General features: G+C 36.7%; 1 protein-coding gene across 2 annotated transcripts in view; it reads left to right on the plus strand.

The window, feature by feature from the left end:
* LY75 (lymphocyte antigen 75) overlaps positions 1 to 13,198 on the plus strand; it is a 91,545-nt gene that overhangs the window by 67,688 nt on the left and 10,659 nt on the right. For both annotated transcript variants that reach the window (XR_009156202.1, XM_058191890.1), the window contains exons 27-32: positions 5,217 to 5,384; positions 6,489 to 6,611; positions 8,156 to 8,353; positions 8,453 to 8,673; positions 11,066 to 11,240; positions 12,962 to 13,126. Coding sequence is in view for 1 of the 2 variants with exons in the window: in XM_058191890.1 (XP_058047873.1) it covers positions 5,217 to 5,384; positions 6,489 to 6,611; positions 8,156 to 8,353; positions 8,453 to 8,673; positions 11,066 to 11,240; positions 12,962 to 13,126 (1,050 nt within the window). In the remaining variant the exon portion in view is untranslated. The remainder of the gene's footprint in view (positions 1 to 5,216; positions 5,385 to 6,488; positions 6,612 to 8,155; positions 8,354 to 8,452; positions 8,674 to 11,065; positions 11,241 to 12,961; positions 13,127 to 13,198) is intronic.

The following is a 13,198-nucleotide window of genomic DNA, read 5'->3' on the forward strand; positions in this document are numbered from 1 at the left end:
GCATGTCTGGGGCTCGCCCATATAGGAATCTTGTAATCTAATTTATAAGAATATTTTTTCCAGACCCGCAAAAGAGCACTTCTCAACACATGATTCTTAAAAGCCCTATCCACTTTTTTTTCATAAAATAAATACGCATGCCATCCATATAACAAGTCATAACCTTCTATATTCAAAATTCTTTCCTCCGTTAAATTAAACCAGTCACTTATTACTGAAAGGGCTACTGCTTCATAATATAGTTTAAAATTAGGCATTTTTAAGCCACCTCTTTCCCGTGAGTCCTGTATTATTTTCATTTAACCCTCGCCTTTTTACCCTGCCATATAAATTTATTGATCCCAATCTGCCAATCCTCCAAATTTTTATCTTTCTTAATTATTGGTATCATCTGGAACAGAAACAAAAATCTAGGTAACACATTCATTTTAATAGCCGCAATCCTTCCCAATAGCGACAACTGCAATTTTTTCCAGACACTCATATCATTCTGAACTTTTTGCCATAGCAAGTCATAATTATTCTTATAAAGTTTCTTGTTCAATGAGCTAATATAAACCCCTAAGTATTTAACCTTTTTTACCACCTCAAATCCTGTCATTTCCTCTAGTTTTTGTTTCTGTTGTATAGACATATTTTTGATTATCACATTTTGATAATCATTTTTGATTATCACCCGCTCCTGCTGGGTGCTCTAACAGGGCACTCCGCGTTAGAAGATCGTAAAAGTCAGTGAAACAGTATAAATCACTGTTCACTGACCTTAGCATACCCTTTGGGCATAAGAGGGTTTATGCAGAGTTGTGGGGGAGTGGTAGATCTAGATGGGGTTTGCTCTTAAGAGCGAATTTTCCTGGATTTATGATCCCACTGAACTTCACTATCTCCAACTTCAAACGCGTTCCTGGTTTTTTTTCAGGAAAAAGGAGTAGGGGTCATTTCTGCTCAAAAGGACTTATTAAATTGATTGATTTTCTAAGCAGACGGGAATTTCACAAGCGTTTGATCTTTGAAGTAGAATCAACACGGCAAGTATACCGACTCCCTTTTTGAAACTTGAAACCTCTCTTTGTCTCTGATTAATTGACTTTTAAAATGGCATCTGAAAGTGAAAGTGAAATTTTTTAGTACAACAAAGTAGTGTTATTTGTGGATTGTTACAAACGGAGTTCTCTTATACTGAAAGGCGTAAAGGAAAGTTGTTAAGTTTAAATTCCTGATTCTTTTGAAGACAGAATGGCAGCTAAACCTTTAAAGCCTTCTGGAAGAAGGGGATCTGAACTTGAGGATATATTGAAAGTACAATTAAAACTTTCTGAAGCTAGGCAAAAAGAGATGATGGAGAACTTTAATGCAAAAATAAGAGAAAATATTCTCATGGCTGTTCAAGGATTGAGTAAAAAAATTGAGGGATTGGAAGAAGAAATGCAACAGATCTCTCAGTCAAATAAGCATTTAGAAGACAAAATGCAAGGTGTTCAGAAAAAAGTGGATCAAAATGAAGATCAGGTTGTGATATTACAATATAAACTTATGGAAGGAGCTCTTAGAATTCGTGGTATGCAAGAAGAGCGAGGAGAAGACTTAAGAAAAATTATATCTGAAGCATTGGCTGAATTTATTGAAGTGGAACCTCAAGAGGTAGCTTACCAAATTGATAAAATATATAGAGTTAATTCCTGGATTGCAAGACAGAGAAAGCTTCCTCGGGACATTGTGGTTTATTTTGTGAAAAGGACTATGAGAAATCAGAATCTGCAAGTTTCATATCAGACAACTTTAAAAATTGGAGAACAGGAGTTGAAGGTGTTGAAAGAGATTCCTTCAAAGATGTTAAGAGACAGGAAGGAATTTGCTTTTTTTTACACAAGAACTTAAAAAACATCAGATTCAATTCAGATGGGAGGTGCAAGTTGGACTGACAGTATTCTATCAAGGAAGGAGATATAGAATTGACACTGTTTTAAAGGCAAAGGATTTTCTTTCTACAGTTTTGAAAGTCGAAATAGAAGTGATAGAAAAACTTCAAGAGATTCAAGAAGGCGTGGTGATCCAAGAGCCTTCATTGCTGCCAGCATCAGAGGAACCACAAGAGCAAAGGGTGACAAGAGGAGCTCTTAAGCGTAAAGAAGAGCAACAGTCTCAAAGTAAAAGTCAGGACCCCAGTATGGAAGCTGTGGGAGGAGCTGGACGGAAGATACCGGAGGAGGATCTTCCGTTGTTTGCTTCAAAGCTTCAGGAGGCCAGTAATGGCAAATAGAATTTTGTCATGGAATGTTAATGGCTTGAATTCAGCTCAGAAAAGAAGGAAAATATTTCACTACTTGAAACAATTTAAAAATGATGTGATTTGCCTGCAAGAGACACATATAAAATTATCAGACCAAAAATACTTAATTAATTCAAAATTAGGTAAACATTTTGTTGCATCAGCTTTGGAAAAGAAGCATGGAATTGTTGTATATATCAGGAAGGATATACCAGCTAAGTTAATTGAGGCAGATATTCAAGGAAGATTTATTGCTATTGAACTGATGATAGATGCAAAAAAGACTTTGCTGATAGGTATTTATGCACCTAATCAGCAACAAGAAAAGTTTTATAAAATGTTACACGAGAGGTTGATCCTCTGGGATTATAGTTCGTTTATTTTATTAGGAGACTGGAATGGAGTAATTGATACAAGAAGTGATAAGAGAACCTCTTCCAAGAAGATACCTATACATGCAAAACTACCAAAATCCTTTTTTGAAATGATGGAAGACTTTGAGTTTAGAGATATATGGAGGTTACGGAATCCAGATGAGAGAGATTTTACTTTTTTTTCTGATAGGCATCAATCCTTCTCACGTATTGATTATATTTTAATTTCTAATGACTTGCTTTCTAGGGTAAAGAAAATGAAGATATTTCTGAGGTGTTTAACTGACCATAGCCCAGTATGGATGGAATTATTACAAGGGAAAAAAGGTGGTAGAACATGGAGGTTGAATGAAAATCTGTTTAGATATGAGGATAATGTAAATCATTGTAAGAAACAGTTGAAAGAATTTTTTGATTTTAATATGCACAAAGGGACACCTATAGGAACTGTGTGGGAGGCGAGTAAAGCTTTTATTAGAGGTATATTGATATACTTGGACAATAGGCAGAGGAATAATAAACAAAGGCAGCGTAGGTACTTGGAAGAAGAAATTCAAAGGAAGCAACAGTTATTAATTCAAAACCCACAAGATCATAAACTTAAAGAGGCTATAAAAATATTACAGAGTCAATTTAATATGTTAATGGCAGACCAGGTGGCAACGAATATACAATATGCTAAACATAATACCTTTTGTAATGCAAATAAACCTGGGAGATGGTTGGCATATAACTTAAGGAAAAAACAGAAAGCACATGTCATACAAAAAATAGAATATAAAGGTAAAGAGATATATCAACAGGATAACATTAAAAAGGCATTCTCAGAATTTTACACTGCTCCATATGCAAAAGACAAAATATTGAATAGGGACATTTATGATTATTTGAAAGATTATAAGGTTAATACTCTAACATTAGAACAGAGGGAGGAGCTGAATCGGCCGATAGCTACTGGAGAAATAGTGGAGGCAATTAAACAATTAAAAATGGGAAAACCCTGGTACAGATGGTCTTACAGCAACTTATTATAAAAACACAGGATGAAATATTAGGCCCACTTAAAGAATTATTTAATCAGATACAACTAGGAGTGGAATACCCCGTCATGGAAAACATCTTTTATTTCACTGATACCAAAAGAGGAGCAAGATTGCTCTAAACCCGGTAACTACAGGCCGATTTCACTTTTAAATAATGATTATAAGATTTTGTAAAATAATAGCAAATAGATTAATGTTAGTTTTACAACAAAGAATTCATACTGATCAATCTGGTTTTATAAAAGGGAGGCAGATGAGGAATAATGTTAGACAGATTATTAATATATTGGAATATTTGGAAAAGAAGAATACTTCAGCAGCACTTATTTTTTTGGATGCAGAGAAAGCCTTTGATCGATTGCATTGGGATTTTTTATTTAAATTAATAGAGAAAATGCAATTTGGAGATTGTTTTGTTAGAATAATTAAAGCGATTTATGGAGAGCAAACAGCTCAGATTATAATAAATGGTAGTTTGACAGAAGTTATTAAGATTGCGAAAGGAACGAGACAGGGATGTCCCTTATCACCACTATTGTTTGTTTTGACTCTGGAACCATTATTAGATAAAATACGAGAATTAACGAAAATAGAGGGAATTAAGATTAGACAATATGAGTACAAAGTTAGAGCTTTTGCAGATGATGTAGTGGTTACTTTAACAAATCCTATAAATTCAAGTAAATTTTTGTTGGAAGCAATTAATAAATATGGAAAGGTATCAGGATTTAAAATAACACTTCACGTGATCTTGATTCTATCCCTCTGTTTATGCAGCCCAGAACTGTGTTGGCTTTTTTGGCAGCTGCTGCACACTGCTGGCTCATATCTAAAATAGGACTCTAAGATCCCTCTCACAGTTACTACTATTGAGCAAGGTACCACATATCCGGTACCTATGCATTTTGTTTTTTTGACCTAAATGTAGAACCTTACTTTTTTCACTGTTGAATTTCATTTTGTTAGATAGTGCCCAATGTTCAAGTCTGTCAAGATCTTTCTGTATCTTGAGCCTATCTTCTGGAGTGTTGGCTATTCCTGCCAGCTTGGTGTCATCTGCCAATTTGATGAGTTCCCCATCTATCCCCTCGTCCAAGTCATTGATGAAGCTGTTGAAGAGTACTGGGCCTAAAACAGAGCCTTGGGGCATACTTCCCTGCATACTTCCCTCCATGTGGAAGCCTGCATACTTCCCTCCATGTGGATGTAGTTCCATTGAGGACTACACGTTGAGTGCGGTTGGTCAGCCAGTTATGAATCCATCTGGTGGTGGTGCTATTGGAGAAGGATAAATAAGACTGATTACCTTTATTTTTTTATAAGATGAATTTTAACATTCTGATCCTTCTTATTTCGCATTCTCATTCCTCACAGCCAAATTTATTGTTACTTTTTTTCCATCACCACAAAATGATATCATTAATGACCAGCATCCAGTAATTCTCAGCTGATGAAAGTTCTATTGTAGTATTAAATACTGAATGTATTTTAGATATGAAGCACTGCCTTTAAAAAGGGTTTATTTTTCAGATGACACTGAAACCCAAGAAGCATATCATGAATCAAGTAAATGTCCACACAAGGTTAAGAATACACCATGGATAGCATATCGAAACAGTTGTTACACATTTCTAATACCACAAAATAGATGGGAAGGATTGAAAGCAGTTCAAGCTAACCATTTATGCATGAAAATGAGTAAGCTATTCCTCTTTAAAGTTCTGATTTTTTTGTGTGTTCAAAGACTTTTATGAAGAGCATTTTTGGACTTGAGGTACCTTAATTTTACTGAATTTATAACTTGCTGCATGCAAAACTGTCCATTTTCAACTGGGCAATACATGGAAAAAGGTCCCCATATTATTGTTTCAATATAACTGTTTAGAGAATGTATATTTGTATAATATTAGAATACCCTGTGACCTATTGGATTATCCTTTGAAATAATAAAAGTAATTGTTGATCAATTTATATATTTGGTTAACGTTAACCTCAATCAAGACCTTTTCTTGCTAGTTATAATTCAAAGAAATGACCTCTTAAACACTCACTTTTCCTCTCACTAAAGAAAGAAGCTTCTTAAAAAAGAGTTTCCAAGTTACAATATTTAATGAAATGTAATATTTGTATAATAAAAATGAAGCCAAAACTGCTGAACTGTAAGAATAATCATTTAGTTCAACATCCTGTTTCCAAGACTGGCAGGACAATCCCTGCAGCCAAATTATGCACTGTTCAACAGCACCTCTGCTGTTGATTCACTACTTTCAACTGGAGGCTATATCGATCTCTAATGAATAAAGTTGACAGCTTTTTTCTGTGAATTTCCCCTTAATGGGAAAATTCTATGAACTATTGCTCCACCTTCTGGCATGGAATTCCACATATTAATTACCTACAGAATTTGCTCCCATTCTTTTCCTACTGAATTGTATTAAATTGTGGAGGTTGGGAACAGAACATATTCTTTCTCATGTTTTGGAAATATAATCCTCTTTAATTATTGCTTTAAGCTCTATTATTTTTCTTAGGAAAGTTACTAGTCAAATGTTCCTTGTAAAACACTTCAGGTGTCTCCATCTTTTCCAGCTGTACCTTTCTATATTACACATATTGAGGGTCCTGGTTATTGTTTCTTAACTTTGTCTAACATGGAATTTACTATTCCCGTTATACAATAAAGTGACTTTAAGATCTCTTTCACGGACAGTGCTCCTCAGGTTTGATTCTTTGCTTAAATCTTCAAAAAGATGGTGTTCTCTAAATTTATTCCATGATTTATTTTTTTAATTGCTTCAACAGATTCAAATGCATCACTTTTGAATATCAGGGATGAAGATGAAAATGATTTTATTCTTGAACAGTTTCAGTCTTTCAGTGGTCTTGTTCGGTGGATGTGGTTGGGTTTGATTTATGACACTGACGGTATGTTGGAAATTATTTATTGGCTCTTTGCTTTCTAAATTTACAGAGAGACTATAATTATTTTATATTATATATTTTATATATTTTATATTATTTGCAGAACATTGATGTGTAAAAAGAGTTATTATATTGTAATCAGAAAATGTTAATTTTGTTTTAGTTAAAATTGTCAACTGGGAGTGACTGGAAAGATTCTCAAAAGTCAACTTGTTTTAAAATGTTTTACCCTTATTTAAGACTATTTTAATTATTTCATACTATAATAGTGGCCTAAAAGGGGGCTAGATGGATAAATATAGGGGTGGGCTTAAAACTTTTTAGCAAGGGCTTCTCTGCCTGGTTGCTAGATGGGCGTGGCCTAGTCAGCCTCCTGAACCATGGGGGTGGGGGTCATTTTTGCCTTCCCCGGGCTCAGGAGGCTTTCCTCGAGCCCCCTGGAGGGCGAAAACAGCCTGCTGGAGGCCTTCCTGAATTTCCAGTAGGCCTGTTTTTTGCCCTCCCCGAGGCTCCGTGCGCGCCCTGCACTTACCTGAATCCAAAACGGGCCATGTGGGGACTCCTGGGAGGGGTGGGGCTGGGTGGGTGGGGCCAGCCAGGAGTGGGATTTGGGTGTTCTCCAAACTGCACAGAACCTTAGCTAGAGGTTCTCCCAAACCCCTGCGAACCCCCAGAAACCCACCCCTGGATAAATAGTAATTAAGTTGCATTTCTAAAAATAATTAACATTCCTATATTAGAAGTGCAATTTAAGAATAGTTCAAATGTAATAATGCCCTATTTCCAAATCCTTTAGCAAGTATGCACTTTAATATGAGTAGTCCACAATTTACAACAGTTCATTTAGTGACGGTTCAAAGTTACAACAACAGTGAAAAAAGTGACTTACGACCGTTTTTCACACTTACAACTATTGCAGTATTCCCTTGCTCACATGATCAAAATTTAGATGCTTGGCAACTGATTCATATTTATGACAGTTGCAGTGCTATGTGATTGGCTTTTGTGATATTCTGACAAGAAAGTTAATGGGGAAAGCCAGATTCCCTTAACAACAATGTTACTAACTTAACCACCGTAATGATACACTTAACAACTGTGACAATAAAGGTCGTAAAATGGAGCAAAACAAATGTTTCACCTAGCAACAGAAATTTTGGGCTCAATTGTGGTCATAGGTCGAGGACTATCTGTAAATAAGAGAATGTCCTTCATTCACACTAAGCCGATGGGTAACTGGGAGATCCAGGTTCTAGTGCCACATTAGCCAGAGAGGACTGACTTTGGGCTAGTACACTCTCTCAGCCCAACCTATCTGACAGATGGTTATTATGGGTGGCAAAATAGGTCTTGCACTGCAAATGACTTAAATATGAGGACTACCTTAAATGGTCAGGCCTTTGCCCTTTCAAGTTGTGTTAATATTTCCAAGGTGTGTCTGTCTGTGTGTGGTTGAAAGGGTTTCAGCCCTTTCAAATTTTCAAATGCAGTTGATGTCCCTTGGATATTGCTTATTTCCTCTCCAAATCCTATATTTTCCGCTGCAGGTAACCATCTGAAGTGGTATGATGACACATACGTGTCATATAACAACTGGAGAAATGGACGACCTAACATCAAGAGTAAATTCTTTCTTGCTGGCGTTAACCTGGATGGCTTCTGGGACATTTACGATCATTCGCAAAATAAATGGTTATATTGGCAATTTGGTTTTCATACCATCCTGGTCTGCAAGCTAGACCTAGGTAAGAAACATCTCTTGGACTGAATTTCACCAATTCCACTGATTTTTCTTTATGCAGCAGGTACAGCAAAGCAACATGTAATTTATTCCTTGTCTTTAGAGCCCAAAATCCGCCAACCTCCGCTTCCTAAAAACCTGCCCTACAAAAACAAAGTTTACTGGATTCTTCGGAAACAGCTCAATTGGTATGATGCGTGGAAAGAATGCAAACAGAAAGGAAGCGATTTAGCCAGCATTCACAGTACTTCCGAACAAGTCTTTCTGGAAGATATTATAAAGCGTGATGGATTTCCATTGTGGATTGGTTTATCTAATCATAATGTAAGTTGAATCAGAGATTTCTAGCTTATTTTTCACATATGGCAGAGTCTTAGATCTGTTTACCATGTATACATAAGTATAGTGTTCTACATTTTTGTACTTCCATCTTTTATGCTTCGTTCTTCTGTATTTGGTTTCTTATAATAGAATCAAACCACCAAATAATTTTGATTTTCAGACTTCAGGCTTCAAACTGTATCTAATTTTACCCAATCCTTTTCATGTCACTACCCAAACATGTTTCATAAACTGTAGTTTTTCTCACAACTAATGTTCTATGCTCACGCAGCTCAAGTTTCAATCTGTGTTCCAAAGCCTAGAGTATTTTTCCATATGCTAATTAAAGTTACTAAACCTGCCCCCTTCCATTGAGATCAATGGGCAGCTTTCACAAATTTGCCACACTCTGTGCTGAACCATATCTGATGGGGAGGGGCAGTCATAGCTGGGGAAGGATGAGTTAACTTTGCGAACATCAGTCTTGACAACACACATACACAAATATCCAAACCCATAGACACATACCCATGTGAGGGGGAGTGCTTTACTCAGGAAGACAGACATGAGCAGAAGACAACTCTGTTCCTGCTTTTCAAAAAATTAAAAATCATGGCATGGGCTTTGTATATTTGGTCAGTTATGTATCTAAAGTATCAATCTGATATCAATATGTATCTTAGTTATGTATCTAAAGTATCAATCTGACTGATAGATGGAGACTATGCTGAGAAACGCTTCCATATAGGTTGCCTAGTTAGTAAGTTCCTCAGAGGAGGCCTTACTCACTGATCCACATTTGGAAAGGAGTGTATTCGCTATGGCTTGCACTATTTGAAAATATTTTTTTCTTAATTATTTTACAATATTTGTATGCTCCTCACGTTTCTTGACAAGTCACAATAGTAATCCATCCTTCAAAGGACTTCATAGCATTAACATCATTTAAAGTGTCATTAAACTTAAAATCTCAGAACCAGAATAATCCGCAATGGATATGATTAGAAAATAGTGTGAGATATGAGACCCAAATATTTTAATCCTCACAATTCATAAACAAGTCTGGCTCACAAAATCAAAGGTTTATTGAAGATAAAATGAAGAAAAATAAAAAGTGGTTGCAAGCGCGGCCTCTTAGACCCTTCCCAAATGGATTGAGTTCAAAGAGCGCAAGAAGCAGTTTTCAAGCTACACATTTTATACTCCTACACAATGCCACGCCTAAGAAGCCCTCCCAACTCCCCTTTATTCTCCTAAGTCATTCTCCAAGTTATTTTACACTTTAAAAGGGTCATCTTGATAATTCCTGTCTAACAACTACTATCTTATCATGTTTACTTTTAACTTCACCTTGGGCGGATGTTCCTTTCTTACTGATAGTGGTTTTGCCCAAAGCGTAGGTTCCTGTCTCCAAGGGAGCTTTTAGCAAGTCATAACACATTGTCTGTACTAATTACAATTTGTGGTCAGTTTGAAACAGTAAGAACGTCATAGCTTTTTAATACATTAAACATTTTTATAAAAGAGTAACTTATTATTCATTTCCTTCAATAGGGAATAGCAATACGCTTAGACTTATATACCGCTTCACAGTGCTTTACAGCCATCTCTAAGCGGTTTACAGAGTCAGCATTTTGCTCCCAACAATCTGGGTCCTCATTTTACGGACCTTAGAAGGATGGAAGGCTGAGTCAATCTGGAGCTGGTAAAGATAGACACCTACCTTCCATTAATATTACATGGGCTCATTATGGACTTTTTCTACCCATAAAAAGATGGCATTCTGCTTGAGCACTCTTAGAATTATTTGATAGCCATCCTAAAGTTATTATAATCTTTTATGATTAAAATGAATCCATCTTGCTACTGTGTGTGTGTGTGTTTAGGACCACAACATCTCTGCTAGAGAAGCTAAGGTTGTATGCCTCTGCTCAAGCTATTATGCCATTTTGCAGAGATTAAAATATTGGACCAAAAAAAAACATTTTCTGACCCAGGGCTTAATCGGTAAGATAAGGAAATTTTAATTCTTTGCCCTACTTCATAAGACATATCTCAGCTAAGCATCTCCTATTTGCTGTTTGCTTTGGAAGGAGAGCAATGAATTGGCTTTTCAGCCCATGCAGGGCTGTCCTCGGTTGGGACCTTGAATCTCCGTGCTACTCATTAACGTAATTGCTAATTGCACTAGTATTGCCAAGTAAACTGAGTCCCTGAGGTCTTTCTCAGAATAGAGCCAAGCACAACTGAATTCATGTGTTGCGGTTTATACTAGAAAAGAACGTTAAGAAAGACTCTGAATTTGTCCTCTGTTCAAGTCATAGCCATTTTCTCCACCATTTGCTAAAAACAAGTATACTATCAGTATTGATCAACAAAGTTGCACCTTCCCTAGGGAAATGATTCTGATTTTGAGTGGTCTGACGGCAGCCGGTTTGACTACCAGCCTTGGGAATATCAACATTCTCATTCTTTTGGAAATTGTTTTGCTGTGGACACTAAAGGAATTTGGAATCGCAGGAAATGCACTTCTCGAGGTGATGGTGCTATCTGCTACTCTTCTTCAAACAGTAAGTGTATATCATTCCTGTATCATTTGATTCCTTTCCATCTAAGAAACTATAAAACAGAAGAATTCCCTACCCCGTGCTGAATATAATTCCTCAGCGGCAAGCAGATCTTAACCAGATAACATGGCAAGATAATCGTATTCAGCTTGCAAAGTGGCCTAAAGCATAATAAAAAAAATAAGGTGGCTCTTGTTTTCAGGCTGCCTAAAAATGACATGGCACAGAGTTTTTAAAAATGGGGAAGAAAACAAAACAAAAGGTTGGCTTTAATACTTAGTTTTTATTGAGATTTGCCAACGGTGATGGATGGTTAAAGTGGACAATTGCTTCCTTTTGCTCCTTCTTAATAGTGGCGTTCCTTGCTATTCTTCCCCAGAGGTGGTCTTGCAGTGCTCTGTACAGAGATGGGGTTGCAAAGTCACTTCTGAGGCTTTCATGTAACAGTTTTTCATGGTATTATGGTTCATTGCAGTCAGCCAGATGTTCAGACTGGATTTGACATTTTTATCCACCTATTGACTCCTTCCCAAGGACCTCGGATAGGCAGATGTTGCTGATGGTGTTAGAGCACGGGTGTCAAACTCGCGGGATCATGTTGCCGTCACGTGACATTTCGCGATGTTTTTCCCCTTCACAGAGCTGGGGTGGGTGTGGCCTGCACGTGACGCATCTGGTCCGTGGGTCGCCAGTTTGATACTCTTGTGTAAGAGGAATCATCACAGAATGTAAGCTGACCTGGGCAAAGCTGCCTTTTGCAATTGGCTGGTGGTGAATTTGTCAGTGATAATGTTGGTTAAAAGTTGTAAATCCTGGGATTGCACCCAAGGTGCCTATTACTATTGGTACTATTAAATTTGTTTGCAGGATTACTTGCTAATAGTACGGAGAGTTCTAGCCCTTTTTGGCAAGTAGACCACCACCACAACCAGTACCCAGTTTTACCTCATGCAATTCCATATTAGCTATGTTTGCCTAACCTAGAGTCGGTTTTACTAACCTACATATCCTTCCTAAATATGGCTAAGTATGAAGTATATGACAGTTTATTTGATTTCATGGAAATGTTTGTAGTGCTGTTGCTAAAATGCTTACAGCATTTCAAATCTTCCCATGATTTTCATAGGTTGGCCTTACATAGCTATGCAAAAGATTCAAGCCATGAGGGATACAGGCTAGATTTAGTTGTAATCTCCATTCCCTTTTTGTGCGGAGATTTTTGTGTAAATCCACTTCATGGTCTCAGGAAAGACATTTATTAAGTCAAAGTGGTTGCACAGCCTTAACTGCCAGTTAGATTGTTCCCTAAATTGCTGTTTTCAAGTCACTTAGGAAAAAATATTCTACGTTACTTAAGAAAAGATTTTCTGGGTTGTTGGTATGATTCTCCCCCGCCCCCCTTGTGAGGGTAGATATAACAATATATTCATCTGGGCAAAAGCCCAAAGAGTTAAGAACTAATTCTGGGCAGCACCATCTGTCTTGTAAAAAGGAGGAGGAAAGTCAGGACTAATGCAGGCATTTCATTTCCTGTTATAGCTGCTGTTTCCTAAGAATTAAAACACTTTTTCCATGAAGATGTGCTATTACTTTTAAGCAAACATATTTAGAGCCTTGCTTTGTTTATATTTTGAATAGTTGCAACAATAATAAAAGAGTCAATTTACTGTGCAGAAAATGTTCATATTTGAATAAAGTTGATTATGCTATTTGTGTTCTCACAGAAGTGCAATTAAAGCAAACTGAAACATCATCAAAGTGTCCAGACTCTCCTAAGGGAGCATCACAATGGCTATACTACAAAGAATATTGCTACGCATTTGATATGGCGTTTTATAATTATTCCACATATACTGCAGACACAGCTAGGAAAGTTTGCAAGAAACTTGGTATGCCCAAATTATACGTTTCTTTTCTTGGTTAAAGAGTTATTTTTCAGTATTATTTTAGATAATGTCTTA

This window comes from Ahaetulla prasina, chromosome 1 (assembly GCF_028640845.1).
Source record: "Ahaetulla prasina isolate Xishuangbanna chromosome 1, ASM2864084v1, whole genome shotgun sequence".
Classification (NCBI taxonomy): Eukaryota; Metazoa; Chordata; class Lepidosauria; order Squamata; family Colubridae; genus Ahaetulla; species Ahaetulla prasina.